Genomic DNA, 21,116 nt, shown 5'->3' with positions numbered 1-21,116 from the left:
GGTCAAATGGGAGATGGCAAGAGTAAATATTGACAGTTTAGGGATCAGTGAACTAAAATAGACCAGAATGGGTGAATTTAATTCAGATGACCGTTATATCTACAACTGTGGGCAAGAATCCCTTAGAAGAAATGAAGTAGCCCTCATAGTCAACAAAAGAACCTGAAATGCAGTAGTTGGGTGCAGTCTCAAAAACGACAGGATGATCTCTGTTCATTTCCAAGGCAAACCATTCAGTATCACAGTAATCTAAATCTATATAAAATAAAAAAATTAAGAGATGGCAACAAAATAGCCAGAAAAAATAAAGAATTAGAATTGAATATTAAAAGTGCTAAACTTGATAAAGAAGGACATGATGTAAAAGAAAACATTTGTGAAGAAGATATAGTGGTCAAAAACTTTATTCCTGAAACCACACAGATGACATAATAAAAATATAAGTATTAGAAAGATAATAAGGAGAACTGGTAAAAGTAACATTATGCTCATAGATCTCAATACAAAGCAGAGAAAAAAGCAAGGATATATATGAATGGCAAATATGTATTCCATAATTGTGTATAATAAATGATCTAAAATATATGAAATATGAATATGTATAACCTTAAATCCCACAAGTAAATTTGCTTTGTTTACAAAGAAAACCTAAACAAATTTTTAAAAATTAAAATCTTACTACATACATTTCCTGATTATAATCCAATAAAGTTGGAAATAAATAAATAATAAATTTCAAATAGAAAACATCTTACCTATTTGAAAACATGAAATGTGCTCCTAAATTAGCCTAGATTCAAAGACAAGACTATAAGGAAAATTAGAAACTGTCTGGATTGCTTTACATAGAAGAAAAAAAAAATTTTTAAACATACTTTATTTTGGTGCCTTTAATATCCTCTCATGAAATCAAACATATGTGATTTCATGTAATTGATTTTTGTGTTGGTTCAATAAAAATGGAATTAAATACATTCTTTGATGTAATAGAGATGTAACATCTTTATGTGAAGTTCAATATTCATTTGTTTTATTAAAATTAAATTATTTGTGAGGATATATTATCAGTTTTAATTTTCTGGCATAATTATTAAGCTTCAGTTTATAATTATGTTTTGGATTTCAACAGTTTACAACAATATCTGGAAATACAACAAATATCTCAGTTTTGTGATGTTGAAGAGAATATAACTAATACTAAGTTTATCGATGTCTTAATCCCTGATTTTAAAAAAATTAGAGGCATAAAATTTGAAAAGATACTGGCATTACTTCGACCAGCCCTCTTTAATGAAAGAACAGGTAAGAAATAAAGTATAAATTATTTACCTACATTGTGCGCATGATTTGAATAATAATATTAAAATATATTAGTTTAAAATTGAACATTCAAGAAAAAGCACTTGAAGTAAGAAATTTAATTGACACTAATTTACTAATTTCTCAATAAATAGAATAAAACAATTTTATAGTTAAAAAGTTCAGAAAGTGCTTTCTAACCTAGGAATTTGTTAGGGTAGATTTAACACACAAGAATTATTATTATATATAATTATTATTATAGTTATTATAATAAAGATTAGAAGTATTCATGTCTGAAATGCCTAAGTTCAACACTTAGGTAAACCTCTTATTAATAGTGTGATTTGAAAAAAATATACTTTACCAAATCTTTTTTCATGTTTAAATTCAGAAGGTTAAAATGAGAAAACATAAAGTACCTAACTCTTAAAAGGTGCTGGCTATTTTGAACCTCACAGAATAGAGTGAATATTGGCAGAGCAAGAACAGAAACTATAAAGTAACACTATTAATTCTTTTTTATATCCAGTGTATGGAAATAAATTGATACTTGTATGTTGACCTCATATTCTCTGCCTTGCTAAACTACTTAGTTCTAGGACATCATTTCCTTGAGAATTTCTGTTATTAGGGTTTCTGAGGGCTTTTCAGGTGGCATGAGTGGTTAGGAACCTGCCTGCCAATGCAGGACACATAAGAGAGGAGGGCCGGGAAGATCCCATGGAGTAGGGCAAGGCAACCCACTCCAGTCTTTTTGCCTGCAGAATCCCATGGACAGAGGAGCCTGGCAGGCTACAGTTCATAAGGTCACAAAGAGTAGGACATGACTGAAGTGACTTAGCACAGCACAGCACAGGATTTCTGCACATCAGACCTACGTACCTTTTGGGCTAGGTAGCTGTTGAGGGTGCTGCGTCACAAGCATTGGAAAATGTTCAGCGACATCTTTGGCCTCTCCTCACTTCATGTCAGTAGCATCCCCTCAACTCCTTGTTGTGAAAATCAAAACACATCTCCAAACATTGTTAAGTGCACTTTGAAGGACTGAGAACCACTGATGTAGACAATAATATCTAAAAATTGAGACAGTTTTGCCTCTTTCTTTTTAATATGTGCACGTTTTATTTCTTTTGCTTGCCTTATTGTACTGGTGGAACTTCCTGCATGATGTTGAATAATAAGAGAGATGAGAGTACACAAGTTACCTTGCTCCTGATCTTACAGTGAAAGCATTAAGTCTTTTACCATTAAGTGTCATGTTAGCTTTATATGCCTTTTATTTAGATTAAGGAAATTCTCACCTACTCCTAGTTTGGGGAGGTATTTTTTTAAAAAAATCATGAATGGATGTTATAGTTTCTCAAAAAGATTTTCCTGTATCTACTGATATTTTTCCCTTGAGTTTAATAATATGGCAATTATTTTGATTTTTAAATATTTAACCAGCCTTGCATTCTCCAGATAAACTATACTTGGTTGTTGTTTATTGTCTTTTACTGTCCTTTTTAACATATTGCTGGGTTTGAATTTTTTATATTTTGTTGGGGACTTTCTTGTAATGTCTTTATCTGGTTTTGGTATTAGGGTAATGGATAAATGCAGTCACTGTTTTCTGGAAGAGATGGTGTAGAATTGATATTGCATCTTTTTAAAATCTTTACTGGAATTTACCAGTAAATTAGTCCAACTCTCACATCCATACATGACTACTGGAAAAACCATAGCTTTTTTGGACTTTTTTGGCAAAGTAATGTCTCTGCTTTTTAATATGCTGTCTAGGTTGGTCATAGCTTTTCTTCCAAGGAGCAAGCATCTTTTAATTTCATGGCTGCAGTCACCATTTGCAGTGATTTTGGAGCCCAAGAAAATAAACTCTCTCACTGTTTCCATTGTGTCCCCATCTATTTGCCATGAAGAGATGGGATCAGATGCCATGATCTTAGTTTTCTGAATGTTGAGTTTTAAGCCAACTTTTTCACCCTCCTCTTTCACTTTCATCAAGAGGCTCTTTAGTTCCTCTTCACTTTCTGCCATAAGCATGGTATCATCTGCATATCTGAGGTTATTAATGTTTCTCCTGGGAATCTTGATTCCAGATTTTGTTTCATCCAGCCCAGCATTTTGCATGATGTACTCTGCATATAAGTTGAATAAGCGAGGTGACAATATATAGCCTTGATGCACTCTTTTCCCAATTTGGAACTAGTCCATTGTTCCATGTCTGGTTCTAATTGTTGCTTCTTGACCTGCAAACAGGTTTCTCAGGAGGCAGGTAAGGTGGTCTGTTATCCCCATCTGTTGAAGAATTTTCCACAGTTTCCTGTGATCTACACAGTCAAAGGCTTTGGCATAATTAATAAAGCAGAAGTAGAGTTTTTTTCTGGAATTCTCTTGCTTTTTCTATGATCCAGCGGATGTTGGCAACTTGATCTCTGGTTCCTCTGCCTTTTCTAAATCCATCTTGCACATCTAGCAGTTCACAGTTCATGTACTGTTGAAGCCTGTACATGTACTGCTAAAGCAAAATACATCTAATTAATAATAACAGCTGAGTGTGGAAAGCGCTATGATAAGAGATGCCTCACTGGATATCAAACAGGATATTCAGCCCATTATTGAGTGGAAAGATAAGTATGGCTTAATTAACCAGGGACAGTTGCATAATACTTCATGGAAAAAGCACTGTTTATGCAGAGACTAAAAAGTCAAGTTTGAATTAGCCAGGAAAAGGAGAATCTTGAATAGTTTGAGTGTAGTACTGGCCACCAAAGTCAGTCTCAAAACTGGGGTGAGAGATTATATACAAAGAAGTGAGAACAATTCAGAATTAAAGAAGTAATATTTGACAGATTTGTAAATGTTATTTTGAGATTGGAAAAATCTGACTGTAGATTAATGCTCATGGGAAGGAACCAAGCAGTTGAAGTTATAAGAAAGACAGAAAAGATTAGGACAGGGCAAGGTCACTGAGAGTCAGGAGGAAATAATTTCTGTAGCAGATGTATAGGATTGGGCTGAGAAGAGATTTTTATTCTATGTAACAAGAGAGAAAGAGGCTGGATAGACACAGATCCAGTTTATAGGTTTGTGGCAGGAAGTTGAGGGGTTTGTCTTCTGTTACTTGGTTTCTCTGTAAATAAGAAGCAGTGTTATTGGCTGAGAGGAGAAGAGGCAACCCTGCTGTGGACATGATCTATCAAAGGCCAGCTCTTTTCTTGGTCTATGTATGCCATTTCTACCTGCTTTCTTGAGTGTTTCACACTCGAAAATGTCCCTTATTTTCTGGCAACATCACTTTCTCTCTTGCTACTGAGTTTTCCCTGTTAGCACAAAAACATGGTCCAACATAATAATAAACAAAATTCAATGAAATAAAAACAAAATCTGAAAAACTGCCTTGTATCCTCCGCCCCCTCAGCTGACACCCCATTTCTTTACTTGTCTGCAATGGACACTCTCAAGGAGTTGTCTGTGCTGTGAATCGCCTTCTTGACCCTCACCCACTCCTGAACCCCCTCCAATTGAGCTTCTGTCAGAACTACCCTGGTCAAGTTCACCAGCGACCTCCAAATTGCCAGCTCTCATTTTCAAATGGCCTGTGTTCTCTTCATAGCTCTTAGTAGTATTTAGCAGTTTCTGCTTCCACACTGGTCACCTGGTTTGGATTGCCCCTGAAATCCTGACTCTTGTTCCTGGGAAACACATACAGTTTTTTCAGTTTTTCTGAGCAAAGCAAATCTACCTCCAACCAAGTTGCAAAGATCTCACCTTCTACTCAATAATTTGTTGAAATAATTTTTCCCAAACAAATACAGTTTTCTCCTACAAAGAATTTTGGTGACAGCTGTTAGTGTCATAACATATTGCTATTGTGATATGCAAACCATACTGACATTTAAGGATGGCACAAAGGTATTAATTAAAAAGGGGGAAAAAACAAAATTTGAAGTTGGTTAGTCTCATCACTATCCCTCTCCCTCTTGCTCAACTCTCACCTCAGTTTTTGATTATTTCATGTTTACAATGTTTGCCATTTGGTAGTAAATGGTAATTCATCACTCTTTAAATAAATGTTGACCTTTATTGATATTTAATTATTCTGGGTCACCCCAAGATATTCTACAGCAAAGTCTGTGTGGATTATTAAACTTGAAGAAAACAGACATCTTCACCATATTCTCATGTATTTTCAAGAAATATAATGTACCTCTATTCAACTCATCTATTACATCTTTTATTCAGATATAATAGTTTTCTTCATTATAGTTCTTGTTACCTTATTTTTCAACTAAATATGGGAATATATGTAATGTTCTTTGCTCTAAAGTATTCACTCAACAAAAGGTAAGCTGTTCACAGTTGTTGTTTTAGTGCCGGCTATTTCTTTCCAGCATTATTCCTAGTTTTTAATCCCATAGTGAACGACACTTCCTCCCCAAACTTATTTTCTATGTAAGAAAGATAGTGGCTTCTGTAATTTTTTACTTACTGACTCCCTTACTGAATTATGTATTTAATACTATTAACCTTTTAAAAATACTCCTAAATTTTCCAAGCAGCAAATGTGCAAACACTGTTATCCATTTTGTTCAATTTTGTTATTTTTATGTATGGCTTAGTACTTCCAGAATAACTATTAAATAATTAAAGGCTGGTATGATAACATTTTGCCTTTCTTCTACCCCTGACTGCTTTTAATGCCTCCAGTGATTTTAATTATGATGTTTGCTTTAGATTTTAGGCAAAAATCTCTATACTCTAAAATATTTCTATCTGCCACATGGTGCAAAAAGATTTTGAATGTAATCCAATGACATGTCTTTTGATGGCATATTTTGAAATTTATAATTTTTTTATAAACAGGTGTACAGTGGATGTATTTAGAATTGTTATTATACAAACCAGTTTTCATGCTTTTCACAGTTCTTAGGTCCATTAGTTTCCCACTTTTTACTCAACTATATTTCATCTTTCAGTTATCTAGAGCCTATATTTAAGCACATTAAAAAAAGATATGTACTTAGTTATTTTGTCTTCTGAAAGTGACAGTCGCTCAGTCATGTCTGACTCTCTGTGACCCCGTGGACTTTACAGTCCTTGGAATTCTCCAGGCCAGAATACTGGAGTGGGGAGCCTTTCTCTTCTCCAGGGGATCTTCCCAACCCAGGGATCAAACCCAGGTCTCCTGCATTGCAGGCAGATTCTTTACCAGCTGAGCCACAAGGGAAGCCCAAGAATATTGGAGTGGGTAGCATATCCCTTCTCTAGCGGATCTTCCCAACTCAGGAATCGAGCTGGGGTCTCCTGCTCTGCAGGCGGATTCTTGACCAACTGAGCTATCAGGGAAGCCCAGCCCTAGAGCCCTACCGTATCTGAGAATGTCAGTGTATCACCTGTATGTATGAAATAAAACTTATCTGCCCGTACACATTTTTAAAAATAAATCCCCCATTCCCAGATCTATAGAGTTTGGTTCACTGAAGAACTGGAAATGGCATCATAAATTTGACATGTTAAGAATACTGTTCACCTTAAATTAAAAATCGAATAATCTATTTTTGTAAACTTAAATTTCATATGAGAATGAAATACATTCTATGTCCTTATGATCATATAGTCTGTATTGTGTGTATAATCAATAACCTAGCCCTTTAAAACTTCTGTGACTTTTTATTTAGAGGATGTTTTGAATAAAATTCAAGATGAAGGCTTTAAAATACTGCTGCAAAGACAGATAGTATTATCAGAAGAAGAAGCAAAAACACTGTGCAAAGAATATGAAAATAAAGATTATTTTAGAAACGTTATAGAAAACATGACCAGGTAAAATAGAATTCAGGTTGATTTATGTTTGAATCATTTAGCCTTCTTTTAACCCTGCTTTCTATTCAAGTTGCCAAACCTCTCAGTTCTGTAAAGAGGCGCTGAGCCGGCTCTTTGCCAATGTTACTTCCATTTTGATTCCCTGCTCAAGCACGTGTCTTCTGTGATCCCCCTGGAATGTTGTTAGAGCAATGCAAGTTCCCAGTGAAGCCTCTGGAGTCTAGCTGAGTTGAACTGCATAGCCAGTTTGTGCAGCATCATCAAGTCCAAGTAGACAGCTATGACTGACTCTCAAGGGTTTTGGTAACCCTGAAGATCACTAGTCCAGGGAGATGAATGGGATGCTAGAAACCTGTCAGGTTTCTATCAGAATAAATGAAACAGCAGCCAGACCAGAAAGCCAGCAAGCGTGTATAATATAAATCAGCAGGGGCATGGGGACAATACCTGTAATTGTCCCTAGACCACTCGATCAGAACCAAGGCCCTTCTTTTCCCTTCCTTTCTCTGCTTCCTTTCTTTGATGAATATACTCTTGAGAGTACATCAGCAGAAATTAATTTCATACTCTTAGTAAAAAGGGCTATTTTACTATTTTTATCTAACAAATACACTTGCATTATTTATCTATAATTAGCTACAAGCCATAGTTTCATTAACTTTTTCTTTTCTAACAGTGGTCCATCTCTAGCCCTTGTTTTAGTAAGAGAAAATGGTTTAGCATACTGGAAACAGTTAATTGGACCAAGCAGTGTTGAAGAAGCCAAAGAATATATTCCAGAGAGGTACGATTCATGTCATGGGTCCCCAGATTTTTTCATGGGAGCCATTTTGATTTCCTTTTGGATATAGGGTACAGGAACTACAGCTGTCATCCAAAGTAGGTTCTCAGGAATGCTCCTTTTGCTGGGTAAGGAGGGGGCTATTCATGACTGAAAGCCCAGCCCAGTGCCAACCTGAATATGGCCAAGGCTTTGCAAGAGAATGTTGTAAGCTGCTTTGTTTGGGGCTGAAAATAAGTGGTAGCTACCCAGCCAGAAGTCTGTATCTTGGCAGAAATACCTGCCCCATGCACTGTTTAGGAGAAATTCTTTTGAGAAGGGCATGATAGTCCTGTAGGTTGTTTAATTGATATAGGAGTTTTAAGACAACGATGACTAACTTAGTATGTAGTCTACAATTTGGTGGGAACATTTACAAAGTAATTTACTGATGAGTCTTAGAATTTTGTAATCAGCTCAAAACCTGGCATGTTACCTGTTACCTAGTTCAGTTCAGTCGCTCAGTCTTGTCTGACTCTGTGACCCCATGAACCGCAGCATGCCAGGCCTCCCTGTCCATCACCAACTCCCAGAGTTCACCCAAACTCATGTCCATTGAGTCGGTGATGCCATCTAACCATCTTATCCTCTGTCGTCCCCTACTCCTGCCCTCAATCTTTCCCAGTATCAGGGTCTTTTCCAGTGAGTCAGTTCTTCGCATCAGGTGGCCAAGTATTGGAGTTCCAGCTTCAACATCAGTCCTTCCAATGAACATCCAGGATTGATCTCCTTTAGGATGGACTGGTTGGATCTCCTTGCAGTTCAAGGGACTCTCAAGAGTCTTCTCCAACACCACAGTTCAAAAGCATCCATTCTTCTTTGCTCAGCTTTCTTTATAGTCCAACTCTCACATCCATACATGACTACTGGAAAAACCATAGCCTTGACTAGATGGACCTTTGTTGGCAAAATAATGTCTCTGTTTTTTAACATGCTATCTAATACCTGTTACCTAGGCACTTTAAAAAATATATTTTGATCTTAGCTGCTGGGCTTGGTCTCAGCTGAGGGAAGGAGATAACATCTCATTCATCTCTGTTCTTGGCATGCAGCTGATGGAAACAAACTGTCTTGCAATTCACCTAAATTCTTTGTGCTAATTTCAGAGCAGGATTGAATTCAGGGGAAGAAAAGCCCTCCTTCAAGTGAGCGAGAATAAAGACGCTTTATCAAACACAGGAAATGTTTGCATCCATGCTACCACAACAAATAACAGGACTTATGAAACATCATGTATATAAAGTTGAAGTGTTTTCTTCGGGGTAGAAAATCTTGAGTTGGACTTGTCCTGAAGGAGGCATTTTGCACTCTTTTGACCCTCCTCTCTTATGCCTTTGTTCCTGTGCCAGGAAATTACTGTAAAGGATAATATGGCTTGGACACTCTTTACGTGGTAAGAGCAGGGTGCCATAGAACCTCTTAATGAAATGTAGCAGAGAATGCAATACATGGCATCAGAGAGAAGAATCCTTATCAATACCTGGCCTATACATGTAAGCACACTCTTCTAGAAATTCTGGCTCCAAGTGTGGAGGCTACATACCAGCACAGAGACATTTTCTCCAGGTGAAGGCACTCAGTAACTGCCCCTCTTCTCCCCACTATTATAGTGAGAATTTAAATCGTAAGCCCTTATGACCCCTAATGTTGCCACAAGTTCACAATGATTCTTAGCCATTATTTTTGATTGCCTCCTTTTTTAAGTTGCCTTAGAAATAACTCCTGCACTTGGGCATCAGACTCTTTACTCTCCATTGCTTAATCTGAAATATGGTCACTTGCATACAAGAGAAACACAGCAATCCTTCTCTCCTATCCTTACATGCGCACACACACACACACACACACACACACACACACACACACACACACAGAGACACTTTTTCCAAATACCATGTCTAACAGCCTAATAGAGGGCCTGCTTGTAGTTCTCTGCATTGAATGGAGTCAGTTGTGGTGATATATCATTCATTGTACAAATCTCCTTGACAATCACAGGCTCTTAGTCTACAAATATTTTCAAATCAGAGATGTGAGAGCAGCCAAGTGCTGAATGGGAAGGTCATGTTAGATAAGGAAATCTGAAATGGTCACTGAAAAAATTAGAGAGATTTTACCAGCTGAGCCACAAGGGAAACTCGGAGAAAGAAAGGGGTCTTAAAACTTAGGACAGAAAGCCAAGTTTCCAGTGATGTCAGTCTGTTAACAGGAAGGGAGATTATTTGCTGTGGCTGGATTTTGTGGGTTGCTTGCTCAGGGCTATGTTTAAAGGGCAGAAAATTAATGAGCAATGAATATCACTTCATTGGCAAAATAGATAGATAGGCAAAATAGATAGGCAGAGGGACAGAAAGAAAAAGGTGCAACTGGAAAACACTGAGGAATAATGGTTGACTTTGGAGATATGTATTCATCTATCATACAAAAACAGAACTGGAATAAACTACCCCAGCAGGGCTTGCCCATTACCATCAATGTCACTCCTGCCTTGTTCCACGAAGCCATTTGGTATGCTCCTCTCTTACTGCTGCTTTCCTTACCTGGAGGGTTCCGCTGCCATGTGTCCTGGATTCAGTGTTTATAATTTGGTATCTTTGGAATAGGTCAAATGCCATCTCTAGTGCTTGATATTATTTAGTGATTAAAGAAGGAGAAGGAATTTATTGACAGCTTACTATGCACCATAAATTTCAAACACATCATCAGATTACATCTTCAAAGACTCCTTCTGAAACTGGGTTTATTATCGTATTCGTATTTGAGACAACTGAAGCGTAGACAAGGAAAATAGTTGATCAGTATCATGTGGCTAGCAAGTGGTACCACCAGAACTCTATATTCTGTTCTTTTCCACTGCACCAGCGTGTTCATTTAACTTCTATGCAGAGTACATCATGAGAAAGGCTGGACTGGGAGAAACACAAGCTGGAATCAAGATTGCCAGAAATATCAATAACCTCAGATATGCAGATGACACCACCCTTATGGCAGAAAGTGAAGAGGAAATAAAAAGCCTCTTGATGAAAGTAAAAAAGGAGAGCGAAAAAGTTGGCTTAAACCTCAACATTCAGAAAACGAAGATCATGGCATCTGGTCCCATCACTCCATGGGAAATAGAGGGACAAACAGTGGAAACAGTGTCAGACTTTATTTTTGGGGGCTCCAAAATCACTGCAGATGGTGATTGTAGCCATGAAATTAAAAGACGCTTACTCCTTGGAAGAAAAGTTATGCCCAACCAAGATAGCATATTCAAAAGCAGAGACATTACCTTGCTGACTAAGGTCCGTCTAGTCAAGGCTATGGTTTTTCCAGTGGTCATCTATGGATGCGAGAGTTGGACTGTGAAGAAGGCTGAGCGCCAAAGAATTGATGCTTTTGAACTGTGGTGTTGGAGAAGACTCTTGAGAGTCCCTTGGACTGCTAGTAGATCCAACCAGTCCATTCTGAAGGAGATCAGCCCTGGGATTTCTTTGGAAGGAATGATGCTAAAGCTGAAACTCCAGTACTTTGGCCACCTCATGCGAAGAGTTGACTCATTGGAAAAGACTCTGATGCTGGGAGGGATTGGGGGCAGGAAGAGAAGGGGTCGACCGAGGATGAGATGGCCGGATGGCATCACTGACTCGATGGATGTGAGTCTGAGTGAACTCTGGGAGTTGGTGATGGACAGGGAGGCCTGGCGTGCTGTGATTCATGGGGTCGCAAAGAGTCAGACACGACTGAGCGACTGAACTGAACTGAAGGGTGTTCATTGCATCTTTGACATTTGTCAGTATCCATTATCATGATTACTGAAATGTTCAACTCCTTTCTTCCTAATGACTGCTACCTGCTTAAAGGTAATAGCATGCCCCAAGCCATTCTGAAATTACTTCCTTTTGTAGAATGCAAATATGAAGTTTTACATTGTGTTATGTTATTTTATACGTTATATCAATTTTTGACTGGACTTCTTTTGCAAAGCTTATGCGCACAATTTGCAATAGAAGGTTTGCCTATCAACCAGTTGTATGGAAGTGATTCACTAGAAGCTGCTGAAAGGGAAATACAATATTTCTTTCCTCCTCAACACACTGTGGCACTGATTAAACCTCATGTAACACAAGAACAAAGAGGTAAGTATATAAATATAGAACCAATGTATATGTTTTTCTTCAAGTCCTGTGAAATTTTGCAAAGTAAAGAAAAGTTGAAAGAATAAAGCAATGAGCACCTTCATTATCAGGCGGTAGTGCTCCAAGTTTAGGCTGTGAGAGATTTTGACCAGATTTCCTTTATTTAGTCGCCTTAATGGTGCCCTGTTAGTTTAGTGAGAAGAGTTCAGGTTGGCTGTCTCTTCCAATCTATATCTAGAAGTTCTATATCCAAGAAGTTCCTTGGCATTTGCAGTGTGGAGATGAAAACATGTCTTCACTTTTGGCATAAAAACAGGTTTCCTCATTTATAGACCACTAGACATTTCAGGTTGTTTCTGGAAAGATGGATCCCAGAAACTGAACATCTACATTAACATATTGAAGTTCTTCTGAATGTCCCTCTGGTGCCTTTTCAGTTTAGTTTAGCACAGTTTTGGTTTTTTAAAACCACTGTATGCAAGTGATACTATGACCTTCCTTAGTTATTTCAATCTACTTAAAAACAGAACAGAAATGGAGGCAATCTGCAAGACTATCAAATATCTGTTTTCCCTAGAGGATATCATGAAAGTTATTAAGGACACTGGATTTGATATAACACAGATGAAAGAAATACTCCTAACTGAAGAGGAAGCAGAGAAAATTTATTTTAAAATAAAAAGAAAAGCGTTTTATAAGGATGTCTTGGGTGTTTTAGCTGAGTAAGTTTCAGATACAAAAAAGTTCTTTGCATTTTTCACATAGTAACTGTTTGTTATAGAAACTTTGAAAACTACGAAAAATTCATTAAAACATTCTATCTAATCTAATTCATGAGAAAAGCACCCTGGTAATATTTGGAGTTCATGTTTATTCTAATTCCCTTTTTTCCTTCTCTGTTTTTCTTTGTTTCTTTAGGTCTTCACATAGATATAGAGGCTATCTGCTTTTAAATGTCTGCTTTGCCAACATATTTAATCTTTGCCTTAGTTTACTTATCCATAAAATGGGGATGTTAATAGGACCTACCTCATTGGTACTGTTGTGAAGGCTAAATAATTGATACATTGAAAGTAACTGGAATAGCATCTGGCATGTATCCCTAGAATTAAAAAACAACATTCTTCTAGAACAAAAAACCTGTTGAAAGGGAATTCCCTGGTGGTCCAATGATTAGGACTCTGTACTTCCACTGCAGAGGGCATGGGTTCAATCCCTGGTCAGGTAACAAAGACCTAGCAAGCCATGTAGTATGGCCAAAAAACCCAGAAAAACAAATCCCAATAAACCTATTGGGTACGGGAGAAATTAAAATTTTTTTAAAAAGTAGAAAAATCACACTGATGAGGACAAAGAATAAAGATGAGCTCTCTGGATGAAGCTGTGGCATTCTGTCTTTAGCTGTGTATTCGGCCTCTATAGTTACCAATAGTCCAAGTCTCCTGAAAGCATTCTTGTTTGCAGGGGTACATCTCTGGTCATGATTCTGACCAAGTGGAATGCTGTTTCAGACTGGAGACGATTGATGGGTCCCACAGACCCAGAGGAAGCAAGACTATTGTCCCCAGATTCTATTCGAGCCCAATTTGGAGAAAATATTTTGAAAAATGCTGTCCATGGACCATCTGATATGGAGGAGGCAATGGAGACAATTAGTAGCATGTTTGAAGACTTTGTTCCTGAGAACCTGGAGGAAAACTAAAGTACAGTACCTCTTGAATTATTATTATATCTCCTTATTACAGTGGCTGGACCTAGGACAAGGCTGGTCCATAAAGACCAGAGTTCTCCCCATATTCCTGAATCAACTTTATTTCCTGCCAGACACACTCTGCAGGTCTGTAGCAGCCTGGGAGCCGTGTAGATGCCAGGCACCTGAGAGACAGTAGGGCAAGAGAGACCTCTGCAGATTCGCCAGCCTTGGTTTTAAACCTCTGGGTTTGCAAGCCCTGGTCTCCAGCTGTGTCTGTGCCATCTGCTATGACTCAGTCTCATCAGTCTCTCTCCTTTCTTCCCCTCCACTTCTTCACTCTGAGTGGTCAAAGTCTCATTCAGAAGCCTCAACTCTATCCTTTAAGCGTCTGGAAACTTAGAGCCGATTAACTACCTGTGGGTACTATGTGACCATGGAATAAAATAGAATGTTAGAAAGTATAGAATAAAAGGCAACCAGTTCTATTCTTTGGCGAAGAGGTGCTTATTGGGAAGAGGAAGACACATAAAATGTATGTGAATTGAGTCTTGCTTAGTTGTTGATTGAAAGCTTTTCCATCTTGGACAATATGGGAGATAAGAGTGTAAGACAGATAATTTCCCCCCATAAAATCTACTTTCTTTCTTTAGTTTCAAAGAGCAGGCTCACTAATGTACACCCATGTGGCTCCGGTTGCTGACTTGAATGTGGAGTACAGTCCCCACCTGGACAAGCCAAACTGAGAATCAGCCTCCAGAGCATAATGAAGAAGCAATGTGAAATGGAGCAATCCCTTCACACCCGACCGGTTCCTCAGGGAGAGATGAGCAAGCACATTGATTCCTATTATTGATAAGCTATGATTTCTCTAGATATAAGAATGCTGTATTAATATATTATGCATAGAAATAAAGGTAAATTCTGGCATAGTGCAGCTCATTCCATTAGTCCAGCTCAGTTATAGACCAAAGCATGATGGTACAACCCTTGACCACTTATGTTGGGAAAATATGTATTGTATATCTGCTTGAACTCTGGGTTCTTAGTTAATACAAAACTACGGGTTCTTGGTTAATAACTAATAATTAAGGTTACCTTCAGGGAAATACAAATATGATGAGGAGACAAAATCACAGAAACAATGTCTGATTGTAACTACCATCTGTACATTATTAAGCATGTCAGTGATGAGTGCCTCTGAAGCAGGTGGTGAGTAGAATTACATTCTGTTTATAGTGTCTATTAGAAATATAGTGTAGATCTAATGTCAACATACCTTCCCCCCTTTTGTGATGAGGGAAACATTATGAATAATATAGGGGATTTTTAATTAGTGTATATTTCAGTGCTGAATTGATAGGTGTGCGTTTGATGGGTAGGAACTGGAGAAGGTAATGGATTAAACAGATCTTGAAAAATGGGTAGGATTTCCAAAATCAGAGGTAAAGAAGCAAGAAAGGTGTTTTATACACACACACACACACACACACACACACACACACACACGGGCTTCCTTGGTGGCTCAATTGGTAAAGAATCCACCTGCAATGCAGGAGACCTGGGTTTAATCCCTGGGTTGGGAAGATACCCTGGAGAAGGAAATGGCAACCCACTCTGGTATTCTTGCCTAGGAAATCCCATGGACAGAGGAGCCTGGTAGGCTGCAGTCCATGGACTCACAAGAGTTGGATGTGGCTTAGTGACTAAAGCACCACCACAACTACACACATATATTCACATTTTGCTGGTTTCTTTCTTATGCTGTCACTATATCATAACTCTCAGGGGGCTAGTATTGTGGGTATGTTTCAGACATTCAAGAATCATTTATTTGGCTTTTGTTGGACACTGTTGCAGGGCTGTATATACACAGTGCTTGTCCTAAAGGAGCTTAAGACTCTAAAGGCTGGAGACAGAAAATGAATATGTGTTCTAGGATTCTTAGAGGTAAGCACAGAGTGAGCAAATGCATATGTGTGACAGAGAGGGAAAAAGACATTGAAGTTATCCAGAGAGAAGGCACTGCAATGATCAAAGTGAAAATTGACAGCAACACAAAATAATGTGGAAATGTGAGTTAGTGATAAGTGAAATAATCAGAGAATTTTTAGAAAGCTGCATTGCACCCACAAGACTTGATAATTGGCTATAATTTTACCACATTACAGTTGAATTGTCAAAAGCCAAAAATAAAGACTGAAAGAGGAATAAGAGAAAAGCACTTGTTGTGTACATAGAATCCACAATAATAGCTGATTCTCATCAGAAATCATGGAGGCCAGAAGGCAATAGGATAACACATTTAAAGTACTGAAAGAAAAAAAAATCAACCAAGAAGCCTATACCTAGCAAAACTATCCTTCTAAGGCATTCCTAGTTTAAAAAAAAAAAAAAAACTAAAGGAATTTATTACTACTAAATCTGCTCCACAAGAAATGCTAGAGAGGGTACTTCAAATGGAAATGAAAGGTCACTAGACAGTAACTCAAAGCCACATGAAGAAATAAAGAACACTGATAAAAAGTAAAAGCCAGTATTACTGTACTTTTGGTTTCTAACACTTTTTGCCCCCCTATGGTATCAACATATAAAAAAGATGATAAAATAATGATTATAAATATATATTAATGGGCACACAGTGTACAAATATGCAGTATGTGCCAACAATAATATAAAAGGGAAGAGACAGAAAAGTTTAGGAGAAAAGTGTATACTATTAAAATAAATACTAGTGGTATATTCCATTACAGACTATTGAAATTGGTATTCTTCACAGTAGGTTGTTATAAGTTGTTTTTTGTTTTGTTTTGTTTTTGTTATGAGTCTTAGAATGTTAATTGTAATTTCTGAGGAACCACTGAGAGGTTTTATAAACTATTAGGAAAAAGAGGGAAGCAAAATGGTGTGCTAAACATAAAAAGTCAACCAATTAAAAAAGAGACAGTAATGGAAGAACTGAGGAAGAAAAGCACACAGGACATATAGAAAACAGATAATTAAATGGCAGACATAAGTCCTTCCTAATCACTAACTACCTTAAATGCACATGAGCGAAAGTGAAAGTATTACTTGCTCATCACGTCCGACTTTTTGTGACCCCATGGACTGTAGCCCGCCAGGCTCCTCTGTCCATGGGATTCTCCAAGTAAGCATACTGGATTGGGTTGCCATCCCCCTTCTTCAGGGGGATCGAACATAGGTCTCCTGCACTGCAAGCAGATTCTTTACCATTTGAGCCACTAGGGAAGTAAAATGAAAGCGAGTCACTCAGTCACGTCTGACTCTTTGTGACCCCATGGACTATACAGTCCATGGAATTACCCAGTCCAGAATACTGGAGTGGGTAGCCTTTCCCTTCTCCAGGGGATCTTCCCAACGCAGGAATCAAACCCAGGTTTCCTGCATTGCAGGCAGATTTTTTTTTTTTTAATGAACTTGTTTATTATTTTTTATTTTTACTTTATTTTACTTTACAATACTGTATTGGTTTTGCTATACATTGACATGAATCCACCACGGGTGTACATGAGTTACCAAACATGAACCCCCCCTCCCACCTCCCACCCCACATCATCTCTCTGGGTCATCCCCGTGCACCAGCCTCAAGCATCCTGTATCCTGCATCGAACATAGACTGGCGATTCATTTCGTGCATGATAGTATACACGTTTCAATGCCATTCTCCCAAATCATCCCACCCTCTCCCTCTCCCTCAGAGTCCAAAAGTCCGCTGTACACATCTGTGTCTCCTTTGCTGTCTTGCATACAGGGTCATCATTACCATCTTTCTAAATTCCATATATATGTGTTAGTATAGTGTATTGGTGTTTTTCTTTCTGGTTTACTTCACTCTGTATAATTGGCTCCAGTTTCATCCATCTCATCAGAACTGATTCAAATGTATTCTTTTTAACGGCTGAGTAATACTCCATTGTGTATATGTGCCACAGCTTTCTTATCCATTCATCTGCTGATGGACATCTAGGTTGTTTTCATGTCCTGGCTATTATAAACAGTGTGCAGGCAGATTCTTTACCAGCTGAGCCACTAGGGAAGCATGGAGTAAGTTCTCCCAATTTAAATGCACATGGAGTAAGTTCTCCAATTTAAAGGTGGAGCATAACAGAATGGATTAAAGCATGTCCATTAATATGTTATCTTCAAGAGATTCACTTTCAATCCAAAAACACAAAAAGCTTGAAATTAAAAAGATGGAATAGAGTATTCCATGCTAATAGTAACTAAAATAAAGCTACAGTGCCTATATTATAATCAGAAAATTACATTTGACATCAAAGAAGTTTATGCAGAATACAGTAAAGGACATTAGATATTGAAAAAGATCCAATTTATCAATAAATTACCATTATAAACATATGCACAATAACAAAATAATTCCAAAATATATGAAGCAAACTTTGACAGAATTGAAGAGAGAAATAAGTTCCACAATAATAGTTGCAGACTTCAATGGAATGCTTTCATAATAATAATGGATAGAACAAGACAGAAAATCAGCAAGAAAATGGAGGACTTCAGCAATACTATAGTCCAGTTAGACCTAAATGACACACTGTTATTGCCTCAGGAGTGGTCCAAGACTTCAGTAGCATTGAAGCCAAAACTCTTAATAACCAGCAGATGGCATGCTTCACTCAGTTGTACATAGTTGTTCAAAGATTTTAAAAGCAAGACATAGGGACAGGCTATTTTTTTCAGGTTGTAGGAGAAGGTAATGGCACCCCACTCCAGTACTCCTGCCTGGAAAATCCCATGGAGGAGGAGCCTGGTGGGCTGCAGTCCATGGGGTCGCTAAGAGTCGGACATGACTGAGCGACTTCACTTTCACTTTTCACTTTCATGCATTGGAGAAGGAAATGGCAACCCACTGCAGTGTTCTTGCCTAGAGAATCTCAGGGACGGGGGAGCCTGGTGGGCTGCCGTCTACGGGGTTGCACAGAGTCGGACACGACTGAAGCAACTTAGCAGCAGCAGCAGCAGCAGCAGCAGCAGCAGCAGAATTAGGATTAAGTAGTCAGAAGTCTAATAATCAATGTCCAGAGAGATATATTCAGTTAAACTTTAGTTTATGTTGGTGTTGGTCTTGAGGGGTTTGAACTTAGTAAAGTGGTATGCAGCAGCATGAGGCAGGCATCCAGGGGCTGGGGTTGGTGGTATCTGGGAATATATTCTTCCCCAGAGAAAGAAAGGTTAGAAAAGACTAGAAAATTGTCAGGGATCCAGCTCACTGGATCTTGAATCTTAGCTGGACTTTAGGCAGCAGATGCATGTCATTGGCCATTGTGGCGGAGGTAATCCGTGCATAAACTTGAAGCAGTTGGCTGAGATATGTAAACAAGATGAGAAGCGCATGATGGTGGGGCCATGGGTCCAAATACAGGGACTAGCTCAGAAGGCAGGCAATGGTGTGTCTGTGAGGGAAGGAAGCACCTCTAACCCAACAGCCAGACAGAGCTGGGGATGAGTCTCGTCTTCATGAACTATACAGTACCGAATAAACTCCAGCCTGGCGCTGGATCAGTCATGCACCTTGACCCTGAACCCAGAGTTTCCTTCATTGCCCTACTTAGCCCTTGTAGCCCACTTCCAACCTGAAGCATGGCTGATTAGAGGCTGATAGCTTCCAGGATCCTCTCCCTGGACCCTGTTTCTTGTAAGCAGACGCTTTGCAGAAAATGGGCCAGTCCTCTCCAATGTGCTCTGCTCTATTCTGTGGCCCTCTCCCTGGAGTCTCTCGGCTCTGAGACCCCAGGAGTTGATCTGCTGCCATGACGCTTGCCTGTACAGTGTGCGGCCTTGCTCTCCCCCTGGAAGTTACGCCGGGAGACCTCCAAAGTCAGTTCTTTTTTCAATGCTTTTAAGAGAGAAGAAAGTTTACTCAGCAATGGTTTATGTGATTTTCAGCTGCTAAAATATTTCAGTGACAGAATAAATACTTGGAATTATTAGATGACTAAATGGTTGATGAATTTTAAAAATCCATCTGTTTGATTCAACAACAGCATTTGAGAGATCCCTTGATACCATTATGAAACTTTACTCATAATACCATGTTTTGCTTAACCTCAGTGTTCTGAACCTCATACTGTTATTCATGTTATTACAATTTTGTGAGATTTGGGATCAGCCCTCTGGCTATGAGTCTTCTCTCTTATCTAAATGTAGTTGCTGATCAAATATGCTCCTTTTTCGTCTAAAATATATCACTTATGTGATTTAAATTTGCCATTACCAAATGGTTCTAATCTAGATATTACAGCTGCATGTTAGAACTATCTAGTTATGAAACTACTCTCATACAAATATTGCAACTAGATATATTAGACTTATGCCTATACTGCCTGAAGTTGTAAAGGCAAAATTACACACCATAGAGATTCTTACTGCCATTGACTTCCTTTCAAAAAAGGTTTCCTTACGTGCTAGTAGAAACAGACCTCTCTTAGATAGAAGAGTAAATAATGTAAGATATGTAGGATATGAAGGCAGAACTGTCCCTGGGAGACAAGGGAGTCCCTGATGGCTGGCTTGGGTCAAGGTTCCCAGTAGTCTTGACAAGCCTTCCTTAGACAGTGAAGCAGCCTGGAGAGTTTCTTCCCCCACTTTCTGTCCATCTTCCTTCTGTCTCAGCTCTCCCAGCCCTATTCAACTCCCGCCTCACTCTTTTCCACAGGTGTTTCCTCTAATAGGATCCATATTTGACTGAATTCCATTTTGGTGCCTGCTTCTCTGAGTACCCAGACTAACACACATGTAATCAATAAAAGTTTTCATGTCTACCTGGCTTGCTGCTGCTGCTGCTGCTAAGTCGCTTCAGTTGTGTCCGACTCTGTGCGACTCCATAGATGGCAGCCCACCAGGCTCCCCCGTCCCTGGGATTCTCCAGGCAAGAACGCTGGAGTGGGTTGCCATTTCCTTCTCCAATGCATGAAAGTGAAAAGTGAAAGTGAAGTCGCTCAGTCGTGTCCGACTCTTCGTGATCCCATGGACTGCAGCCTACCAGGCTCCTCCATCCATGGGATTTTCCAGGCAAGAGTAGTGGAGTGGGTTGCCATTGCCTTCTCTGCTACCTGGCTTAAATCCATACTATGTTTCATCACCCTCTTTCTCTTTCTCTCTCTGGTAATATGTTTGTGCATGCCTGCTAAGTCACTTGAGTCATGTCCAACTCTGTGTGACCCTATGGACTGTAGCCTGCCAGTCTCCTCTGTCCGTGAGATTTTCCAGGCAAGACTACTCGAGTGGGTTGCTATGCTCTCCTCCAGGGGATCTTCCCAACCCAGGGATGAAACCTGCATCTTGTATGTCTCCTGCGCTGGCAGGTAGGTTCTTTATCACT

General features: G+C 38.8%; 1 protein-coding gene across 2 annotated transcripts in view; it reads left to right on the top strand.

The window, feature by feature from the left end:
* Positions 1–14,675, top strand: part of NME8 (NME/NM23 family member 8) — a 37,068-nt gene extending 22,393 nt beyond the window's left edge. The window contains exons 10-16 of one of the 2 annotated variants that reach the window (XM_005679145.3): positions 1,130–1,302; positions 6,981–7,125; positions 7,802–7,909; positions 11,912–12,063; positions 12,641–12,785; positions 13,528–13,766; positions 14,407–14,675. In XM_005679145.3, coding sequence (XP_005679202.1) covers positions 1,130–1,302; positions 6,981–7,125; positions 7,802–7,909; positions 11,912–12,063; positions 12,641–12,785; positions 13,528–13,765 — 961 coding nt within the window. In that variant the 3' untranslated portion in view covers position 13,766; positions 14,407–14,675. Of the gene's footprint in view, positions 1–1,129; positions 1,303–6,980; positions 7,126–7,801; positions 7,910–9,051; positions 9,175–11,911; positions 12,064–12,640; positions 12,786–13,527; positions 13,767–14,406 lie in introns of those variants that run through there. The other variant, XM_005679146.1, reaches the window with a different exon arrangement.

Source organism: Capra hircus, chromosome 4, assembly GCF_001704415.2.
Source record: "Capra hircus breed San Clemente chromosome 4, ASM170441v1, whole genome shotgun sequence".
NCBI classification, from domain to species: domain Eukaryota; kingdom Metazoa; phylum Chordata; class Mammalia; order Artiodactyla; family Bovidae; genus Capra; species Capra hircus.
Note: the sequence above shows the minus strand (reverse complement) of the source record. Positions and strands in the feature narration are given on the sequence as shown.